This window comes from Rhipicephalus sanguineus, chromosome 3 (genome assembly GCF_013339695.2).
Source record: "Rhipicephalus sanguineus isolate Rsan-2018 chromosome 3, BIME_Rsan_1.4, whole genome shotgun sequence".
In the NCBI taxonomy this organism is placed as follows: Eukaryota; Metazoa; Arthropoda; class Arachnida; order Ixodida; family Ixodidae; genus Rhipicephalus; species Rhipicephalus sanguineus.
Genome location: NC_051178.1, coordinates 230,652,547 through 230,676,234, shown reverse-complemented (window position 1 = coordinate 230,676,234; position 23,688 = coordinate 230,652,547). Strand labels below are relative to the sequence as shown.

The window sequence follows — 23,688 nt, the reverse complement described above, 5'->3', positions numbered from 1 at the left end:
AAGAGATTGCCCGCCGATCTGCACCGACAGCAGCAAAAAAGGGTCCGCGTGGCTCTTTTTTTTATGCCGCTCGTTCAGGCAGTCTTTTCGTTCGTCAGTCAGTTCAGTCAGTCAGTCAGTCAGTCATCTCCAGTCAGGTCAGTCAGTCCGTTCAGCCAGTCAGTCTCATTCAGTCAGATTCCAGTCAGTCAATATCTAGCCGTCAAGAGTGCTGTGTCTCGATACGTGAGCTGCTACCCGGGTCGCATACTCCGACTATTAATACCCTGGTATTGTTCCCAGGCCACCGATAACTGGTCCCGGAATCTACAGCGCAACGGAGCTCCGGTGGACGAGGACGACGGCATAGCCAAGTCGCACGACGAAGCCTACGAGCGGGCCAGGAGCCACGAGGACGTCTTTGCTGCTGATCAGGCATCTGCGGCTCTCTTCTTGAACGACTTTAGACGCACGGGTAACTGGCACTCCGCATTAGGTGCAGTTGGTCTGGGCACGAAGATTGTGGAACAATACGTCTTGGGCCGTAGTCTCTATGGAATGCCAGGAGATAGACGGAAACGTGCACATAACGGGGAATCAGATACAGCAGACGCAAAGCGATACCAGCCTGACTCAAATACCGGCGACACCCAAGGGATGTCGCAGCAGATGCACTCAGACGCCCCCACCCGTCCAGGCGGAGCAGGAGTTGGAGGTGACGGTGAAAATTCGACAGAGCTCGTTCAGCAGATTTTGCGCGTACCTCGCGACCACGGAGTGGTCACAGTCTTCCGTGACAGCAAAATACTCACCACATGGGCCTACGCAATGCTGAAGACCAATTAGTTTATGACACCGAGAAAACGTTTCCAGGAGTTCTGACTAGCCTGTCGCGCTTGCCAGTGGACCGGCCGTATCTTTACATTCCTCACGGCACCTACCTTAACCTACCAGCTCACACAAGAGCTGTTAGCTGCTCTGTCAAGGTAACCCCTCATGGTTTACGCACGCCATGGAAGACGGGCTCTTCGGTTGTCCAACCCGTCAACTCTGACATGCTAGTTTATGGCCTTAGCTCCGTCGGACTGAACCACTACTTGGATACCGGCATGTGTCGTGTGAAGAAAGGCGAGACAAACAACCCGATGAAGCCACAGTCTTATTTACCATTTCAGGAGAAGGACCACTCGGATCTGGCTAAGAGCTACTGGGGTCTAAAGATCACACCCGGAAACGAGGATGACGATGGCGATGACGAAAAGAGCATACCTGCGTGCATGGGTGTACCACGTCACAACTTTGCTTACGACTTTATTCACATTCACAAGGCTAGTCCCCGCTTGACCAAGTTCGTAAACCAGTTTCCGTTCAAAGGTCACGTGGGCACACCTATAGTCAACTATGAGTACCAGTTTGGAAGTGACGCATGGCTAAAGATGGGTCCCACTTATAACGCGGGCAACGAGTTGCTAACTCGTACACACCTTGGCCTGCCTGCTGACGTTGTGTCCTACACCACTAGCAACATGTCAAACTACGAATCGTACGAGCAAAAGCCAGATACCAACATCACCATGCGACTTCGACCCGACGATATGCGCACGCGCCACGTGAAGTATTTGGACCCTATGGAAAATACTTACTTCACCCGAGGTTTAAAAACGATGGCGCACTCAACTATTCAACCGAGTTTGAGTTTTGGGGTATTGGCAGTAAGCAAGTCTAACAAGGACGACCCAGGCAGTACTGAACCTTTCAAGACATTGCCGCCTTTTTTCAAATTGACACAGAACTCGTCGTTCACTCTGACGTTGACACCATAGTTGCCGACAGTGTTACTTTGCCATCGAACGTGGGGCCTTATTTGCGTCACTCCAACGAAAACATCAAAGCAAGTTACAACAGCCTCACACGTCACGGACGTCCAGTCAACCTCGCTCGCACGGAGTCCGAAGTTACCGAACACAAGGCAGAGCTGCAGAAGATTGCGCAAGCGCAAATTAATGCATCAAAAGAAGTTGCTTCAAGAACCCTACGCTCGGTGCCATTTTTCCCACAATAGATCGTTCTGTTTAATAAAAGCAAAATAAAAAAGCACAACTTTTGTTTCGTTTCTATTTACTTTACAATGCTGCGCCGTTGTCGTTGTCGTCGAAGCCTAAAAAGGGATATTTTTAAATATATAATATATATGACTTTTTCTGAGTGGAACTACAACGACAACGACATACAAAAAAAAATAAAGCCATGTCGTTGTCGTGTCGTCGAAGCCTAAAAAGGGATATTTAAATATATATATATATATATACTTTTTCTGAGTGGAACTACAACGACAACGACATACAAGGAAAATACGTGTTTAAAAAGCGCCTTTGTGTAGAAAGAAAAAAACTCATTTAATTCCACTGAGCGCCATGCAGGAGAACTAACTAGTTGTCGCGCAATCGTAACTAGTTCTAGACGGGTTTTTACACTAATTTTAAAGGGCTTTCCAAGGCCGCCGCGAGGGGGTATATAAAGAGGTCTGCAGCAGCTCAGAACTCACAGTCTTCAAAGGCTGTCCACTCAGGAGGACCTCAAGCGGACACTCAAGACGCCTTCGGTAAGACTTTTTTTTTTTTCGCTTAGCTATGCTATATTCTGAATTCTTGCATTTTTCTGCTTTTTAATAGAGACCATGGCAGAATCACGCAAACGTCAGCTTGACGATCAAGAAACAGAAGATGAGGTACCCCTATATTACCATTTGGAATTATTTTTTGGTGACGCCATCTATAGTCCCAGGGACAAACTACAAAGTTTATTGGTTCGAGCGACGAGAACAGTACCTATGACATTAATGAAACCCTGGCGGCATTTGCGGAACCTGATCGAGGGCGTGGGAGAAGTATCAGATCCAAACATGTCCGAACCAGGGGCTGGAGGAGATGGAAAAGGTTTACAACCCCCTCCACGCTGGGCACTGCAGCTACAGTCAGTTCCAAAACGAAGAAAGCTTGTGCATGATGTGTTTCCCGCTCGAGACGACGGAGAAGCTGAGACAATTTGTCACGACATTATCAGAGGATTCGAGCAAGGGCCCACCCAGTACGGAATCGCTGCCGTCGCACTCCACACACGAGGAACTACACTCCCACACGTCCACGTCTTACACGACTGCAGCTGGAGCAACGGCACATGCCGATGTGTTATCTTCGCTGGCTTCGTCAGACGACCAAATCGCTCGTCAATTTGGTCTACAAGCGCCAGTGCATGGGACCTCTACCATCTCGTCAAGTATTTCAATAGTGAGCCCCGAGTATTGGAATACATTAAAATGGGAGGAAATGATTGGGGTCGCGACGTTAGAGATGAAGTTTTGGGACAACTCGAAGGTTCTGGACACGAGCCCGGGCGAGTTTTGGAAATACTGCACCCGAAACTTCCGCATTCAGTTGCATGTGACGACGCCCATGGAGGTCAGACGAGCGGTGGAGACACTGACGAGGTACGCCCAAGAACGGGTGCAAAGTGCCGAAAACGTTCAAAAGGAGCGTCGGAAGAATCCATCTACGAGTGGCTACGCGAAAACCCCGTATCGCCGTTGACAAACATTGTGCGCACCCCCAAGTGGCTGGCAGACCCGGTGTTTCGGTTCATTCGCCTGGACGACAAGCGCCTGCAGCGAGCTATCCAGGTGTTTAATGACGAAATGTGCTCGTACACCACCTTGGACTTTATTGAAATGTACCAGAACACCCAGCCTCTCTTTGATGCCCCACACGGTGACCTCGCTACCTTTTACATGGATGTGCCCGCGTCGTTTGATGCCATGATGGAACTATTAAACTTTCAGTTTAATGGCATCCACGAGGAAGTGTCGGCCTTTGTAAACAACCTATATAGCCTGGTCGAGAAGGCGGTCCCCAAGAAAAACTGTATGGAGATTGTGTCCCCTCCGAGTGCAGGAAAAAACTTTTTTTTTGACCCCGTTCTTTCCTTTTACATTAACCGCGGTACGATCCGCAACTTTAACCGCTACACTAGCTTTCCACTTCAGGACACCGTGGGCCGTCGCATCCTGGTGTGGAACGAACCAAACTGTGAGTCGTCTGCTTTTGATACTGTTAAAAAATTTTTGGTGGTGACGTAGATTCGGTGGCGGTCAAGTACTCGGCTGATCAGACCATTTCCAGGACGCCCGTCATTGTGCTCTCGAACAACGAGGTGTTTCCAGATGACGAGGCCTTCAACCACCCGCATGTGGCGCTACAAGTGGCGAGCGTGTCCTCCACTAAAGAAATACGACAAGAAGATCCACCCGATGGCCCTGGTCCTCCTGTTTGATGCTTTTGTACTCGAAGAAACATACGTCGGCACGCGCCAGCTTGATCAATAAACAGCTTTCAACCTAACATCCTGAGTACTTGGTCAATGCTTTGCATTTTCCGACTACATCGACACCGACATGCGCAAAAAAAGAAGCTTTCGGCTCAATCAGTCTGTTTTTTTATGTCAGTTCAGTTCAGTCAGTTCAGTCAGTCAGTTCAGTCAGTCAGTTCAGTCAGTCAGTCAGTCAGTTCAGTCAGTCAGTCAGTCAGTCAGTCAGTTCAGTCAGTCAGTTCAGTCAGCCACCTGTAGTTTATGCAGATCTAAGCCACTGTGTTTTTGCAAGAGAGCGAAATCCTAACATGCCCTGCACGCAAGTGTTCCCTTTAACAGTGGATCCGTCTGTACATGCTAAGTTGCGCGGTACAGATTGCGGTGCGTATAAACAGCAAAAAGGCCTTTTCTTTTAGTTGTATGAGCACAGAGTGCCATTCTTGTTTCTCTTCCGGTATAACACTTGCTTCCGATTTTAAGAATATTCATAATAAGTTGGCTGAAGAATAGAAATCGGGGTATCTGGTTTGAGTGGAGTTATATTGGATACCTACAATATCGGAGCGCGACTTTTCTTGAGATAAGAGCAAATTAACTATCGCATTAATTAATGAAAGTTAATTGATAGAGCTAATCGAACGCTTAGGAACAGCTGGGACCGTTGCGGCACATGACGGAACAGATCTCAACCACCCGCTTCTTTCTACGTGGCCTTTGGGATCAGCTCCGGCAGCGCGCGATACCCAAGTTTAACCCGATGTATACACCAGGACACACGAACGCCGACCTGCGAGTGTCACTGCCAGACAGCGAAGTCAAAGATTAGGGTAGCCTTTACACTTTTTTTTTCTTTTGCTTTGAACAGACTTTGATATTCTGGCAATGTGGTCTTGCTGTTATAACAGGGCAGATTAGTAACGGTGATACGATACGCCCAGCTCGAGAGGGGAACATAAGCTCGCGCCTACGCTACGATATAGCGTTGTCGATTAATAAATTAAAAGAAAATCGTGTCTGCTGCGCCCAGCCATAGCAGCGCCAACGATTACTGTTAGGCCTCAAAAAGAAAACTAAATATTGTCTTCTACTTGCGTTCAACGGTACGACCTAAGTCGCGGTTTTTACATTGTACACCACATTTTGTCGTTAAATGACTTTTTTTTTCGAACCTATCGTCTTATCCCGCGCAACAAGACGAGCAAGCACAACCGATGTGAAGAGGAACAAAGGACCAGAAGCCGGTAGGATGTCGACGACGCCGTTCTTTTCCGCCCAGTTACACATCGATGAGAGGGTACGAACACGCCGAAACCAGCCTCGTTCCACCCCTTCCCTTCAGCCTGTACACCGCTGCTCCCTTCAACGCCATTGATTTCGTATTCAAGCGTTCCATTTTTATCGCGCACCACCGGACTCGAAGAATACGCTAAAAAGAAAAGGTTGGCACAAGAGAGAGCGAAAGAGAGAAGGAAAGATCGCGACGCCGCTCCCACGAGCACAATGAAGACGGCGAAAACGTTGTCGATATGACCCGCCTTGTTTCCCTTTTGTCCGGCAGGCCCCTTCGGCGATAAGCGAAGCCATGTGTGCTGCTTTCGGGGCGCTAATAGTCCGAGCACGGGCGACGGTGCCGGCGGCCGCATCGAACTTTCTTTCGCCCCCTCTTTCTTCACTTCTTTAAAGTATCGCCGCTATAGCACAGTAGCTGCGTGGCCAGAACGCTACCTTATCGCGGCAGGCTGCCGTTGCTGCTTCTCCACGAAGCGCTCCTCGAAAGGAACGGAAGGTGCGTGGCCCCCGCGCACGTGTACGCTCAATTACGGTGGACCGAGTGGGGGTTGGCCGATGAATATCCTCCTCCGCAGCGAGCGCGTACACACTGTGTCGCGGCGGCGTTTTTGGTTTGCAGCCCGGCGCCTTGGGCGGGCATTTACGGCGTCTATAGCGTGTCGCGGCACTTGCAACTTTACGGAGCTACTCTCCCCGTCCACTTACACCGAGTCTTCTTACATAGTGCGTTATTGCGCATAAACGTGGTGCGAGAATGCACAGCATCGGTTACTTCCCGCGTCAACTGCTCCGCTTTCTTCCACCAGCACTATCGCGCTCCCCACCACCGACTTTGTCGGCGAGTGCTAACGTATGCATCCCGTTCTTTTTGTTAGAAAAAAAATGCGATCATTTTATTAAGGCGAAAGCCTTAGATGCTTCGTCAAACGTGAAGATCGACACTCGGTGGCGTCGACGTCCAGCGGCGTGGGCGTCAACACGAGTGAAGCAAAAAAAAAAATCATGACGTGATGACGTCAGTATATCACATCACAGTTCGGCAAAGTTTGCGACGTCGTCGTGACGTCATCGCATGAAATCGTCGCTTGGTAAAAGGTGGGTCGATCAAGGAGTCTGTACAAGACAAGGTGAGGCGCAGGAAACTTGCAATGTCTCCGATCTTGGAGGCAGTGCAAAACCACGTTAGGTGCAGAAAGCTTTCGGAGGGGGCTAATTGTTCGCATTACCACGCTTACATTACTGCTTCTGATTTCTATGTTGATAACATTTATGCGTAATTAAATTAAGTCGATTGATCAGGGAGTCCGTTCCCTAACAATAATGTACCATAAGTTGGTAACTGCGCCATGACCTTTTAAGTAAACTTTATTCTTCCGTCATCCTTACTTTATTTAAGCTCTTTTAAAGAAATGCTGTTCTGCAACACTGAGGTTATAACGCAACGATAAGGCAGTGTAGAGACTGTGGACAATGGAGGACTTTGCAATTTCACGTACAGAGCGCAGCACACAGCTACAGTACAGCACGCATCTCCAGAAGAACCTACCCTCCTCCCTCCTAATATTTTTTATTCCAAATATTATTCGCATTCTTTAATCATTCGTTGCTTCAATCACCCTTTGAAAATGTCCTGTGTTTAATATGATTCAATTCACAAGCATGTCAGTTTATTAAAAGGCGCACCGTAATTCTAATTTTGTTCTGAAGCACGTATCAAAAATGTGTCCTGGGCCAAAAACATCGCAGTGTACCTATCCGCACACAGACGAAAAATCACAACAATTACAACAATCTCAAAATTGTCCTTTCTTCTAGCAAGTTCGTGGAATGTAGTTTGGTGACACTTGTAAGCTTTGCAACATTGAAAGTACCAAGTGCAACAAATCCGGAGCTGGAATTTTCATTCTCTCCTTTTGTAATCTTCCTAGATAATGCCCAAAGCACAGCCAGCGCTGCCATTTCATTTGGACGCCTCGCGGCGTGCCTCTTTTCGCCCCGTTATCCGCAACAGCCTGTCGTTCATGCCCCGTTTTGTAACGTATAGAAAGCAATACGTTATTACTTCTCGAATTGAATTCTCTCTTCCTCTCACTGGCAGTACGAAAGAGGTAGAAGAAGAAAAGGCCAAGCCTGCGCTGGGAATGATAAAGCATCCCGACGCAGTTTTTTTTTGCCATTTCAGCTGAAAAGCGAGGCACTGCGTGCTCTTTCTGCGACGTTTCCCTCATTTCCGTTTCTTGTTTTTTTTTTTCCATCTTCCTAAAGTTACCAAGGGAACATATCCACCACTTCCATACCTGCTGGTTTCGTGATGTTAGTCGCAGCAGATAAGGACCAGATTCGGAGTGTCGTTGCGTTCCCTCAAAGCTAACATAAAAAAAAAAATTAGAAGCAAAATTCAGCGGCTTTCTATTACACAGCGATGCTTTTTTTATTATTATTCATCAATGATTTCTGTTCTCTGATTGAAAGCTAGTTGTTTCGCTTCAATGCTGTTATTTTACGTGCATCTGGCATTTTCACTTTTCGCCGCAGTCTAGGGCGTTCCACGTCATCTGCAGTGGTAATCGAAATTGAAAACTGAAAGCGGTTGTGACATTAGTTCGCCGTTCACTTCTATCTCGCGACGTTTCTTTTTTTTTCTGTCTGGCTCGCCTATTCGCTCTTGCTTTACCTCTGCGAAGACGAAAGTTTCGCATACAAATCGTCTGTATGCACGTTTTTCATTCAGCACGTGTGTTCCGTCTGAATGGTTCCCTGCATGAACGAGATGAATGCGAGATGAACATTCTGGTAGCGTGCCGTCCCGCGGACAGAAAGCACGAAGCCGAAATGGTCGAGACCGCAGCGTCGCGGTGGGCGCAGGAAACGAATGGGAAAATGCGAACACGGCTGAAATCCCTGCTGACACAAAACGCTTGCTGGTGGGAGGGCACGCGGTGACACACTCTTTGCGTGTAATTTGACGAAAAGAAACGGCTTTGGTTGCGATCCCAGACGTTGCCGCTTCTTCATGCGCATGCGCGTTGGTCTCTCTCTCTCTCTCTCATGCAAACGGAGATGGCTGCGCGTGTGCGCGCGCGCGCTTGTGTGTGGGCCTTTGTGTGAGCTTTCCTATGTGCGTCTGCGTACGTGTGTATCTGTCTGTCTGTTTGTACCTGCCTATCATGCATGAAAATTACAGTAAGCTCTCCGTGTACATTTTCATCTCTACCTTTTTTTTTTCCTTTCCCTTCTTCTTCTTTAGCCTGAAAAGAATAGCCTTGTCACACCACTGTTTGCTCAACAGACTCAACTGTCATTTCGTGCACTCGCATTGGCACACGACCAAGGTTTTTGCTAACTACTAACCCAAGAATCGTTCGTTTGCATATTTCGTGCACCATACCACGAATTTGCATGTAACAACCCGCGCTTGTTTTGATGTATTAAAAACCAGCGCCGAGGAAAATCGACTTCAGACTTATCGCGCGTCTGAGAACTCAATGACTATAAATTCTTCGAAATATATGTTTATGCTGTGCTCTTTTCGACGCTGTTTATAAGTGCGTTTTTCGAGCTGATCGTCTCTTTTAAAAAGTTTAGCTGAAGGTATAGACTCGTATGGGAATACTTCGGCCATGATACTGAAAGCGTTGTTACACAACCCGCCATATATCTGAGCTTGACGCTTCAGCGGTCGCTTTATGTTAATCAAGAAAGCGCCTTTTTTATTAACCCATTTATGCCCAAATTCAGAAAAAAAAAGACAAAACAAATATCTTCTTTTTCACAAAAAAGTTCACTTCTACCCTCAAAAGAAAGCACAAGTTTTTTATTTACTGCCAGGCAAACGCAACACTGTTTTTCAAGCCGTCCTGCATATAGGACACCGGGCGTTAGGGGTGCTATGTGCGGGTGTGGTAAGCCTTGAAACATTTCACGTGCACACCGACATTGCACTTCTTCCTCCATGACGTCTTTCATACAAAGCACGCGTTTGCCCGGGGAAAGCGGTGGGCACATGGCAGCATGAAAAGCAAGCAATGTATAGGTTTGCACACGTTGAGAATGATACCGGCTTGATGTTCTGTAGGTGGCGCTAGTCATCAGCTAAAGAAATAGCGATGTTGGAGTGCATCAAAGAAAAGCGTCCTATATTTAGGACACTGGGAATATATGGGTTAAGCAAGGTGCGCTTGAACTTTGCGCGGCGACTTTCTCGTGCGCTTGCATTCCCCGCGCGAAAAAGCTATTGTAATTGCTTGTTGTTCTCCGGAACCAGCCTGACTTAATTCCTCTTTTAATGTTTCGCGTTGCTTTTGCTTCGCCCACGCCAAACTTATTCTCCAAAAAGTGAGGCAGCTTCCGTCTTCTGTGTCTGACACTCGAAGTCATCGATCAAAGTAAACTTTCGAGGGGCGGATAAAAAAAAATAAATTGTTCTTCCTTCAATGCCCGGCAGGACTCAATGTCGCAAAGCCTTTCGTGTACCTTTCACTGTTCGTTGAAAATCCTGCAAAGGGATTTGCTTCCACTCCTCAGTAGCTTTGGAAGGCTCGCGCCCTTGCATAGAAGAAAAGCTGTCGCTGTTGTATTCCGGAACGGAAGGTTTAATAGCGTTAACATCGAAGCGCCTGTATTCGACGAAAGATTGCTTTTATTCGTGTAATTGTCACTACTATGGGCATTCCGGTGTTCTCTACAAGTTTTGCTCGACCGAGTAACGCCAGTGCTTTTGCACATATTTCAAAGAGAGAGAGAGAGAAAAAGGGAGAAGAGGAAAGGCAGGAAGGTTAACCAGACGAAAGTCCGGTTTGCTTCTCTGCGCTGGGAATAAGGGAATGGGGAATAGAAAGAGGAAGAGAGAGAGAAGGAGAGCACTGCAAGTGCAAAGGAGTACAATCAGTCACTGAGGCTGGAGCTTCTCTGACCTACATGACATCAGCATTCTGACATTCCATTGGAGAATAGCGGCATTTGAAAGGGCCATGGGCGAGCTGTGGTGATTACTGAAGCGCTGAAAACACTGGATCGACAATCTCCAGCAGTTGCAGGGCAGTTCGGGCTGTCGGAGTGTTTAGCTTCTTCAAAAGCATGAGTATGGCGTCCAGAAGAGAGCGAAGCATCGCAGCAATGTCCTGGTCTTTCTCGGGCATGTCGTGGGGAACCAGCGCTGTCGTTGAATCCGTCAATGTCTGCTGCGACCATTGGAGTCGCTGTGGATTGTGCTGTGGCTTTGGCTGTTGCTGTGGTTCTAGCTGTGGCTCTGGCTGCAGCTTTGGTAATGCCGGCCATGCTTCAGAGTCCATGTGTTCTGGTGCGGTCTTGTCCTGAGAAATCGACTCGGGCGTGTCTGGTCTAGGAAGCAGAGGAGGAGGTGTCACCTGTGAACTGCGATTCACAGAGTTCCTTGAACCTCTACGGCGTCGGGAGCGTCGCTTTCTGACGACAGCAACAGCTTCCCGACAAGACGAACGGTCTCGCAGCATCTGCTTTAGGATCTCGTTTTCTTTCTGCTTCTTGGGGCACTCATTTGACGAAGCGTCATGGGACCCGAGGCGATTGCGGCACTTGAGTACCGTGGCATCACAGGAGTCTGCATCGTGTGGTGCGGCGTAGCGCGTGCAAATTATCGTGCTCTGACACACGGCGAATAGCCAGGCAAACATCTCCAGCTTTTCATTAAAACATTTCTCTCTCTCTCTACGTGTCCAAACCTCATACATTTGTGGCATTGCAGTGGCCTTGGAATGAACGGTCGTACAGGATGCCGAAAGTGGCCTACCTTGACATGCGAGGGCAGAGATTCACCCTTGAATGTTAGTTTTAAACAGCGAGATGAGCCCATGCGCGACATAGGGATGTCATCTACTGCTGGTTTCACCAGACTTGGCAAGTCTGTGCTGGAAAGAGAGACGTCCACATCGTAAATGACACCAGTAGTGGTACCACTGCCCAGTGGGATGTAGGAGCGAACTTTTATGCCATCAAGTTCCGTTATTTTACTCAATGTGCTCAGTGCAGTCTCATGTGCAACGTCGACAGCCAGGACATTTTTTCGTGAGTTGACTCTCACGTCCGTTACTTCATTTGGCACTGCCGCTTCGAGAAGCACCGAGACCGACTGTCTGTTGAGTTGCCTCAGGTTGTCGGTAGCGAGTTCTGGTACGAAAATAATCGTACTGACTGCGGTCTTCCGAGTAGATTTCAGAGTTGACTTGCCTGAAGAAAAGGGGGATCCGGTGTTTCTTCACTTCGCCTTGCGGCTTCGTACGAGCTGAAAGTCGTCATCGGACCAGTCCTCACTGCTGAGCGAGTGGACACTGGTTTCATCGCTATCCGCAGCACTAATTGTTACGAGGTGTTTAAAACAACCACATTGTCTCGCCTACGCACTACCGTATTTAATACCAAATGCAGCATGTTTTTAAAGTACATGCTACCGCACTGCTATCCATTTAAGAGCCACACAGGAGAGCTCAAGTTCGCCCATCGTCAAGCAGAGGAAATCAATCGAGCTAGTTTGTTAGAAATAACCAGAAAATGAAAGATCCTGGAGCCTGAAATGACGTCGTCTTAGAGGAGGTTTCCGAGAAAAAAAATGTCGTTGTGCTTCTTTTTCTTGTTTTGGTCAGCCGTAATTCTTGAGGGAGAGCTAAGTTTTCTGCAAAAGTTTCGAAGAAAACTCGAGGCAGGCATCATCGCCGCCGCTTTTGGCAAGTTTTTAAGAAAGACATTTTCACGGTGGTTTGGAGTGGCAGACTTTGTAGTATTTTCTGTTCAAGAACAGCGGCCATTAATCAGCCATATATAAAAGAAAAAGATCGGATCTGTGAAGCACCACGTCCAAGCGCTCGGCGAATGAGGGAGCATGGAGAAATGTAAAAAAAAAAGACAGCAAATGTAAGGTGCAGGAAAAATCTTTGCTCTGTGCCCACTAAGCGAAACATTTCGCAAATCGGACGCCATTTGAAAAGAGATTTGCGTGGAGCTGGCCGGATGCAAATGCGGGAAACGCCGAGGGCAGCACTTTTGACGAGAGTTAGAGTAGAGCTTTCGCTGCAGTTTCCTAATGTGCGCGGTTATTTTCTTTCTTTTTCGTGATACTGACTTCTCGAAGAAAATGGCATAGATGTGAGAGGCGGGCAGTGGTCACTCGAAAATGCTAGCCTCATCAACCAGGATTCCTTTTATATTTTTTTCCTTATCTCTATACTGGTTCGCGTAGCCGAGTTGAGAATTCGGCGGAAAACGCGTTCAATCCTTAATCCCGTTCTTGGCGAGGCTCAATTCGTAACTTTTATCTTGATTTTCTTTCGTACGTAATTTTTTCTTCAATGTACTCAAAGAGCACGTGAAAGAAGGCCAACATGACGAAGCATTCTTTAGTCTAAAGGGGAAAAATTTAAGCGATAGTTCTACGTTCCTTCAGGAACACGAACATTGCGTGTAGTTCAATAATCAGATTTAGACTAAGAAAATAACATTTGCACTGAAGCGCTAACGTTTTTTGATCATTTCTATCCACTACGCAAATGATCTGCAAGGTTACCCTGACTTTAAGTGACCGTAAAAATCGCGAATCAGGTGATTGGGCTAGTTGATCAATAAGACAGTCCGAAACATACATATGCGGATGCTGGTCGAAGAAATAAGGAAGAAAAGAAAAAGCATGCCCACTGTATGAGAAACATACCGCAGGAGGACATGTTGAATTAGTGGGCGCCTATTTAACGTAATCTAGTGCATGGGCACAGCAATAAAGAAAGATACGCACACACACGTCACAGCGCCTGTAACGTCTGTATGTATATTTTTGATTTGGTGATTTGTTCAATATTTCCAGTATTCTGCCATAACCGAACCAGAGTGTAGCCGCTACTTGTTCAACAGGTTTCCGGTAACCGTGTTTTGTCCATTTCGTTTCATTTCCACTTCCTTCGCAACCATTGGCTCACAAACCTCTGCGCATGCGTTTTAAGCTGGTATTATCCACTCTGTGCGACGGATGGCAAGAATGCAAAGCGAAATGAATCGTCACAATATATGGCCCCTAACTTCGAGTTGTACGCAATACAATAGCATCGTTTTGTAAAACTGCTTATAGTTTACGATAATGACACAGTCGAGGGTAAATAATATGCAACGATGCGGTCAGTGGTTTTATTCGCAGCTGACTTCAGCGCTGTTGGAAACGCAGTAGTAATTGTCGCCGTTTTACGTCCCAAAACCGCGATATGATTGAGTGACGCCGTAGTGGAGGGCTCCGGAAATGTCGACCACATGGGGTTCTTTAACGGCCACCAAAATCTAGGCACGCGGGTCTCTAGCATTTTGCCTCCATCTAAATTCGGTCGCCGCGGCTGGGATTCGATCCCACGACCTTCGTGTCAGCAGCCAAGCACCGTAACCCCTAGACCACCACGGTGGGCTGTTAGAAACGTACGGGCAGCAGTAAGTGCCAGCGCTTGTAAACGAAAGTTTATGCAAAAGATTTCTACAAACTATAGCTGAAACCACCGACATGGGCCTTTATTGAGAATGCCAAGGTAAATTTTGAGTCGCCTTCACGAAGTTTATTTGGCCCTAATAACTTCCGCCGCGTAAGCTACGAGTGGTACTGCGATAGCGCCTTCCTTCGGTGGTTACCCGCGCGCATATCGTAAAGGGGTCCCCTTGGAGAAAAAACTTGAAGGAAGGTGCCGCGCCGGCTCTTACGCCGCTGCGCGCGCGAGCTTTGCCGTGAAGCGGCCTTCTCAGGAGGACCTCCCCGAGAAAGCAGCGAAGCGCGCCGCGTGAAGCGCGCCCTCCCTCGCCACCTTCAAGTCGCATCCCTTCTCCCGCTTTCTCTTTTCTAACGCCGATCGTAAAAGTGGAGAAAGGCGGAAGGTGTTCGTTTATACTTCGCGGTCTGCGGTTCCGGTGCTCCGCTTTCTTCTTTCGGATTACGCGCATCGGCGCTGTAAACCTGGCGGCAATCCGTTTTTTTACACCGCCGCTGCCTCCGCGTGAAGAAAAGGATGGGTACGTTTCCCTGTCGTTGAGAGGAGAAGAGAAATAAATAAGATGAGAAACGAATGGAGAGCGGCGGGTTTTAGTCGGTGCAAGGGAGCCCCCGAGCTCATTCATTTCTGAGCGGCGCCCTTCACTCGTGCCGGCTTCGAGAGATTCCTTATTTTTTACGTCTATTATGCGGCAAAGCCATTGGTGCGGAGCGTTATTCCCGATCCGAAAAAACCATAACTTTCTTTTATTATCTGCATCTTTTCTTTTTTCTCAGCGTACGATGCAGCGCGAACTTCAGAGAGACGCCAGCTCGAAAATCTTAAGAGGATCCATGGGCTGCAGAGATCGCTATAACAAAAAGGTCTTCCGGCGTGGCGTTGTTCGCTGGACAGCGTGCAGCCAAGAGGACCCGGAGATGCACCATTGTGGCGTGAATCAGCAACATCGCTCAATAATATTGATAGAGTGGGCATCATTCATTGTACGCGAAATAATAATAGTGTGTCAGCTCTAATTAACGATATTAGGATCATATTTAAGAAGGTATAATGTTGAATAAAGATAGACTGCTTGGAACTGGTTACTTGTCACTGTAACTGTCCTCAGAAGCACTGAAAAACAGGGACAAGCACAATAAAAATATACTAGAGCTGACAATCTCAAACGAGTTTCCACAAAAAAAAATACCTAAAAATATTTGCACGACAAAACTACAGTTGCTTCGTGTAAGATAAGTGTCACAGTTTCTAAGCTATTCGTCAAACATTTGATACGAGCAATGAAGTTCTGGTCGTAGCAAACCAACGATGGTTGACACGTACTCTGTGTTCATCTCATGTTGTACAACATGGCAGCACTTCTCGTGTTAATTATGGTCAGTGGCGCTCGTACTTTGTCTATATGAAAATTGGAACACAGCCTCATGACCAAGAAGGCACCAACGCGGTGAGACGTTCCTATTAAGGTACTGCTCATGAGAAAGATGGCGAAGGCGCTGCCATTTTGGAACCCGATGGACACATTTCCAAAGGAAACAAGGAATGCATAGGCACGACACGTTGGATATCTTTGCCATGGCACAATTTTTTGTGTGTGTTTGGCCGTAATGAACCGAAGACCATAAAACGGGAGTAGTAAGTTGTCATTAACCAAACTCCCGCCTACGTTCATATAAGATGCTCATCTAACAAATTCACGGCAAAAGTAACATTGAAGGTCCGGTCCAAGTGCACATGTATTCGCAAACTAAAGTTTGTTGGCGTTATAAAACAGCATAAAAGATATAATTATTTGCAAAGCCGTGCGCGCCAAATGCTTTTTGATTATCAAAAATATTTGAGCTCTCCGCGGCCACACATTGTCACTAGGCGCGAAGCCTTCTTCTCAATACACACAAAGAAGCATCTTCTCACTAAGAAACAAAGACCTACCGTGCCACCTTCCGATAAAAGGTTTCTTCTCCGCGACGTACAATCTTCTTCCTAATAAAACATACCGTATACCAGATTCACACAATTGTTTTGCAAGCCCCCGTTTAACGGACTAGTTGCTGCGCTGTCAAGGACGTCGGGCATTTCATAAGCAGCGACGAAGCCACATCTGAAGACGCTTACCGCAACTGTAGCAGCTGCGCAAGCGTTCCGTAGTGTAATCCAAAGTGAAGACGACAAAGTTTAGCGTAGATGATTTTATTTTAACTATTCTCTAATTCATTAGCCATAGAATTCACGTGTGACGACTTTTAGCTTTAAATTATTCGTTTCTTGGCCAATCCTCCAGAGTGTGTGTGAGCCATTCATAAAGGCAATCATCATCATCATATTCTTGCACAGTCGTTAGCCCCACATATGCTGAAGTTCGATCAAGCGGTGGACGCTGGCAGTAATACTGAATTTCTGCGTCGCGTTCGTCGCACATTTTCAAGACATTTAACTCAAAGCTTACGCTATTGCTTCTCAACGAAAACCATATTTTGCAGAATTTGATGTCCTCTTCTTAAGAGCCATGTTTATTCTGGTGCATTTCCGACTTCACGTACTTCCACCGCTGTTACGAAGCGTGAAATATACGTTGTTGAACGCGGTTCGCAGTCGAGACTGCGCTCAGTACGAAACGGCTCTCTGGAGAGTTAGTTACTAGTTTCGCAATCTTCGGTGCTGCAACTTCGTAGTTGCGTGCACTTATGTATGTACATAAAGCGGTGACCCACAAGCCGAAGTCACTGGTTTATTCTCGTCACGGCGCACGCGCGCTTTTAAGGTCGCGAGTGAAAAATTTGCTCGCTAAAGCTCCTCGCGGGAGACGCGGACCCGGCTGCACCTCGCGAAGTCGCCAAGGGACAACGCTGTAGCTGCCTATGCAAGATAAAACGGTTCCGCTCCTCGGTGACTTCAAAAGTTTTGAATCCAACTTCGGAACAACCTCTGGAGAGAACTGTTCCTCCTCTAAACGCGTTTTGTTCGCTCGTTTGTTTTTTTGTTTGTTTGTTGTTGCCTACTCAGCTGTGCAGAGAATGAATCGATTCATTCCTTACTTCGCTGTGTTTCAAAGCGAAATTTTGTATGCGCTGAGGTATCCAGCGTTTTAAAGGCCTGACCTGAAAAGCTGAATTTGGTAAAAATCAGCACAAAGAGCGGGCACTGTATTTCTTCATTATTGAGGCAGTGCTTTTGTTCTTTCCGTACAGGAATCGGCTCGAAGCGGCATGAAAATTGTAAGTAAACTATTCTGGCAACGAGAATTATGCAGAGTTTCGCAGTGGCAAGTCGCATTAAAGTCTCCGTCGTCAGAGCCTATTGAAATATTGTTAAGTACCGATACTAACATTAGCTAGTACGGTGCTCTCCGAAGTGATGAAGACGACGGTTGTGTGTAAAGCGCATGCGCGTGGGGATTCTTCAGCCATCTTATTTGGCTACCGCTATACTTTTGTATATTTCCACTAAATCGACCTTTCACCTCCGTCGCAATATTTTTATACATTACGAGTTGCGAAGCGCCGTCAAGGCCGTGTTCTAGCGCATGAACTGCATTCTAAGACGTAGCTATTAGGGTAAGGCAGGGCAAAATGCGACAAAAATTTGTAAATAGCGAATATTTTATTTCACTCGTTACAAAAAACATCAATGCAGGAACTTTTTTTGGGTAGAAGGTATGTGCTAAATAAATATGGCGATGTTGCGACTGTTCAAATTTTTTTAAAAGAAACAAAAAATGCACCAGATGTCTCATTTTGCCCCAACCTGCGGGGCAAAACGAGACGCTGCGTGAGGCAAGACGAGGCCGTGTGAAAAAAATTTATCCTTTGAGTTCTTGCAGTAGAAGCACTTCAAATGCACTCCGTGGGCCCCCACGCAGTCTTTATGAGCCCAGTCTTTGCACTCCACGCATTGAATCTTAACAGAACCCGACGTTGTGTTGGTCCAAAACTCCTGAAAAGCATTGAGTGCATTTTTCATGTCATTATCCTCCCAGTAAACTCTAGATGGTATTCGCTTGTACGCCCGTACCATCCTAAACAAAAGAAATATTTTATATAGTGAGCGTAAATAAATGGTTCACTTAATAAGACACCCTCTAAGGCCATTCAATTACTTTTTGTCGCATTTTGCCCCTCTCACATGCCCGAATTAAAAAAAATTGCTCTTTGGCCCATGGCACCAAATGAACTAAACTTTTGGTGCAATGTAGCTAGTAGTATAAAGTAACAATATAAATACTTACGTTGTTGTACTGACGCCGGAGTACCTTCATGCACGGATCCGAAAACTTGGCCGAGCAGAATTTCGCCCCTTTTCGGCGGGTCACGAGCGCACTGACATCAGCCACGCAATTTTTCCCGTGCGAAAGATGTGAGCAGTCACCAACTTTTACACAAAAAAAAACGCTGAAAACTACCGGCACCTATCGCTGAAATAGAGAAACAAAGAAAAGGTACTTTTTGTATCAGCTGTAGAGGTCGGCAAAGTCAAAATGTCGCGTTTTGCTCCGCGTCGCATTTTGCCCCGCCTTACCCTACTACATGAAACAAAAGAGCACCAAAAAATGATGCGAGCAGGCTCTACCTCCGCCGCTCCATTTTCTCCCTCACATCACTCCTGTCGCTGCTGCAACTACATGCCTCTAAGTAGAGGAGCTAGGTTGTTTATATTTTTCATGTGTTTGCTCGTTTTGCATGGGCGCGTGGTATACTTTGCAGACAGGATCATCACTTCGTTATTTATACATCTACCGCACTATTTGTTCGGGACGCCTGAACCCCGACGGGGGCGGAATGCAAATAAATTCCTATACATTGATTCAGGGGCATTTGAAGGGACACCAAGGTGGTCAGAATTATTCCGGAGACTACCACTGCACTCTTTCTCATAACCATAACATAGTTTTGGCACGTAAAAGCCCAGCTATTTTTCCTTTTGTTTCTGTTAGCGCAGTTGGAGAACTGCTTATATTGCCACGCGCGCTTATTCCTTTATTTTCGATTTGATCCGTTTTGGCCCACTAAAACTGTTCCCACCGCTCGGCGCCGGCCTCGCCGCAGTGTTTAAGAAACTTCCTGATTGTTTTGATTGTTTTAGACTATTCTGATAAGATTGCACGCACGACACGAGTTGCCGAGTTTATTCTGGAGCTAACGCGAGCGCCAGCGATAACGCTGGAATTTTCGATGATTCATGTATAACAGATGAAGCGTTCCGCCGTTGATCAGATTTCCGACGGCGACTATAGTGTGCTGTGTACGCCGCTACCAGTGTATAGCGCGTATTGCTATGAGTTTTGATTTTCTGGGCACAAGTTAGCCGAATGAAGAGTTTCATCACTACCAGCGTGACTGCAGCCTTCTTCACCGTCAGTGCAATGTGACGATATCATCTGCATGCCAGCGAGATATGATGTGCGTACAATAAAACTGCGATTAATATTGAATATAATCTGTACTTAAAACTCTAGCGAAGGGATTTTTTGTCACTCCGAAGAAAGTGACATCGTAGTGCTCCTACAGGAAACTAGAGTATGCTCCTGTCGGTGCCGGGTTTACTCAAAGCTGGACAAAAACGGAACGCTATGGCGATAAGACAAAAATGCTAAACGCAACGTTAATGTGGTATCAGGTGGATTCCTGTGTTTCCACGGTACATCTTCCTGCTGAGCCTGAAATGCTTTTACGACCAGTTATGAACAGCTTTAGTGGGCTTGCCGTATGTCCGTCCGCGTGACATCTGTGCGGTATCTATGTATTCAGACTGCCACCAGGCACCTTGAGTAGAGTTCATGCAAATCACCGATCAAGCATCTTGAAAGTTTATTCTTTTTCACCTTAATTTATTTTCCAACTATTTCATCGCACGAATTCTGCAGACAAATGAAATAGCGCAAGCCACGGATGTAATTGCCATTTCAGAGACTGTTTTGGTTGCTGTATATTAATGGTAGCCAGGTTTCATAGGACAGCAACTTTAGAGTTACAAATATTCTGCGCACGACTGACACAAATGGACAGAAAGCGTATAGCTGCGCGTCCGATTGCAGCCCGTTGCTCGGCTGCTGCGCGCCGACTCGCGAATCCGCGCTCGCCTATACGCCGCAGCTAGCGCATTCCAGCGTCACTACACCAATGTGATACCGGCGCAAAATGGCAACAACTGCCGCGCGGGGAAGGAGCCAGGCGCAGCAGTGGGCGACGCGCCGTTTCGAGGGCCGCTGAATAGCGGCGGCGAACAAGTGTAGGGGAGCGCAGAAAAATGTTTCGCCGTAATCGGATTCCACTCGTCGTAAACGGCATCATTTTTTGATCAACGCGCCTGGCCTATTGCCTCGACTCTCGCCGGGCCGCTTTCTGCGCTTGTGAGCAATAGCGAACGCGCTGCGCTCCTATATAGGCGACACAATGCGCTGAGAGAGCGAGTGATGGTGTTTCCTAGCTCGCGATGGCGTAGAGAATAACTTTCTCATACTGGTGTGTTGTACCAGCCACTGTGTGCTGTGTAATTTTACAGCCGTATATTTCGTTACTTTCTTTCTGTGCTCGTTTCGTCATGAAGAATTCGGCAAGTATCCTTCCCTCTTTTTCTATCAAAAACAAGGGTAGCCAACTACCCATGGAGACGGAGTGAACACAGAACCAACTGTTACACCATGAAGTATAGGCGAACTCTCATCAACGTGCGATTACGGTTTTGTGGATGGTTTTCAACTATATACGATAATTTATTTTCTTCCTTTCTAAAACAACACTGTTTCCATGAGAACGCTTCCGAGCGAAATGTGGGATAAGTTCGGCTCACATTTAAAACACGTTGAAGACGCGGACGAAAACAAGAAAATTTGAGGCCATTACACTATGTGAAAGAGGTTGACCAGCGGAGGTGACGGGCGCACTCCCGTCACTGCTCTCGTCGCCATTCCTTATAAGCGCGCTGCTCCTCGGGCGATCTCATAATGCGCGGTCACCTCGCACTTTCTACGGACGACAGTACCAAAGTAGCGCCTAGACTCGACTGACTTGGCGACACACGTACTGACTAGTTTTTATCACTTTAGCGCGTTAATTCTTCCAGCGCTCCCTATAGAGGGCATCTACAGGGATTTATCAGTTTAATGCTTCAAATATACATTTGTATTGATTAAGCGCCTGGTGCCCTTTAGGGAGCTGTAGAAGAACTAATGCATTAAAGTCAGTTCTTCCAGTGCTCTCTAGACGGCACTATATGTTTTCGCATACGGACAGCGACACAAAGAAATTAAGGAGGTGTGTCATACAACACCGCTGTAAAAAAAGAGGACAGGACACACTTGGGGATACAGCTTAGGACGTTGCGAGGTGCACCGTTGCATCCTGTTCCTTCCGAAGGGACAGGATGCAAAATAAAACCAGGAGACTCCCTTTACAAACAATGGTTGGGATACATTTATTTACAGACACTCAACGTGACGCATAAGGCAACAATCTTCAGGCAACAAACATACTCACCGTTCTACTTTTTTTAACGTTGAAGCTCTCTAACGAAAAACATTTCACTCGCGGAATTCTGCGAAATTGACCTTTCCCGAACAGCGCGAATAAAATCAGATTATAATTTTGTTCCTCCGCCTTCCCGCGAGATGCTCGCTTAAACGCTGCAGTTTTGAGCCGTGTAGTGCTCTACGTAATGAACCGGACGATTCACATGCCTAACATTTCGGCCCTTCATCGGTCGTCTTCTCTCTTTATCCATGCTGTAATACCATTTACCTGACTCGCTATTCATTCCACTCTTTGGTTATTGTCGTGAATATTCGTTCGAATAAGTTGTCTTGTTTTATTCAAGAAGGGGTATATCTGATATCCAATCACCTCAATGGTGTCATGGTGCACTGATTATCAGCTGATATTACGCCTCGTTTCCATTGTCCTACAATACATATGAAACCTGCCCTTCATATAAACGCAGTGTAACGCCAGCACAACACATCGCCTTGATGTAACCAACATAAAAATTTTCATATCAGAGTCACACGTTTACATCAACAAGAGCCTTACTGATGTTAGTCAGCCAGCCCTCCCTGCGCCGTAGAGAATATGTGTATTAACTGCAAACAATACGCGTCTAACAACTGTCTTTCTTCACAGATCATTTTTTGACACATCGCTAACTGCACGCTGAGCATACGAACTCATTTCGTTAACGCATGTAACTCGGCACAGTTCGGAGCAGTATTTAAACGCTGGGCAGGTCTCCTGCTTTTGAAGCCCTGACGTGGTTCATGACGATGTTCCTGAACATCTTATCACACTGGTTGTTGTTCTTCTTCCACTTGGGTACTCGCTGCGTGCTATATGCGGCATGCACATTCTCTAAGCTCGATCGCTAGCGCGTTAGCTTGATCTTGGCGTACACAGTTCTGGGTTGGCTGAGGTTTGTTCACTTGCAGACGCTGTCGTCCGCTCGACACTGTCCATCCGGCTCGGACAGGAACAACACACCAGTCTGACAGACACAAAGCTGAAACACATTCTTGTAAGGACTCCCCGATAACGCCGGCAGCGGAGTCTTGAGGTTCTGGAACACGATGCGTTCCGAGTCTAGAAAGATCTGCGATGAAAGAAAAAACAAAGCAGCGAAAGAAAGGTATATTGTTGCGTTCTTGTAATTCCTCTAGCGCGGCAATGAATATTTCGGCAGAACATAAGTTTCTCTTTAGTGTCCTCTTCGGTTTTCGAAACTTTCCTAAAACCCGCCACGGTGGCCTAGTGGTTATGGGGCTCGACTGCTGACCCGAAGGTCGCGGGATCGAATCCCGGTTGCGGCGGCCGCAATTGAGATGGAAGCGAAAATTCTTGAGGTTCATGTGCTTGGATTTAGGCGAACGTTAAGGAAACCCGGGTGACCGACATTTTCAAAGCCATCCACTACGGTGTCCCTCATAACCATATCGTGGTTTTGGGACGCTAAACCCCAGCAATTATGTTATAACTGTCTTGAAAAATTATGAACATTCCTTTCCTTTTAATCAAAACTGAATATTGGTAACTGACCAACTTGTGAAATGTACAGCGGCCTTCTTCTGCGTGCGTTGTACGTTTCACATTTTTATAGTTTCTTTTTTGTCAGATGCAAAAGCACTCATTATGTGAAGCAGCAGTGCTGCACTTATGAATGTAAAACTACAAATGTATCTTAGAAGTGATCTCTTGACCAAACATTTACAGAAATGTCCGCGCTGCGAACACAAAATCAGCCGCGATTTTCTTTTCTACACAGTGAGAAGATTCATGGAGACGTTTCTCTAACGCTGTACTCAGTTCACTAGCTTGAAAATCACTGCGCGTTATTGTAGTGTTTACCTCGCCTTGTCTTGACTGGAGAGTAAGGTTCCGGTGACAGGCGACACTGATGTCTCCGGCTTTTGACTCCACAAGAACGCCTTGCGGCGCTTCCACCTTTAGCCTCCGTGTAGGCGACTCCAGCCTAAAAGGAAGCATGCGTTGACATTATTAAGAATAAACGTTTGTGCATGCGTTTTTTTTTTTTTACAAATTTTGCCTTGCATTTTGCAAGCGTTACTATCATCTCAACTCTGACAATCTCC

General features: G+C 46.7%; 1 protein-coding gene across 1 annotated transcript in view; it reads right to left on the bottom strand.

Annotated features, from left to right (window-relative positions):
* The window catches only part of LOC119386375 (zeta-sarcoglycan-like), a gene marked incomplete at its 5' end in the record, with an annotated part of 259,967 nt that overhangs the window by 224,511 nt on the left and 11,768 nt on the right, over nucleotides 1-23,688 (bottom strand). Inside the window, 2 exons of the mRNA XM_037653690.2 lie at nucleotides 22,497-22,691; nucleotides 23,444-23,567. Coding sequence (XP_037509618.2) covers nucleotides 22,521-22,691; nucleotides 23,444-23,567 — 295 coding nt within the window. The remainder of the gene's footprint in view (nucleotides 1-22,496; nucleotides 22,692-23,443; nucleotides 23,568-23,688) is intronic.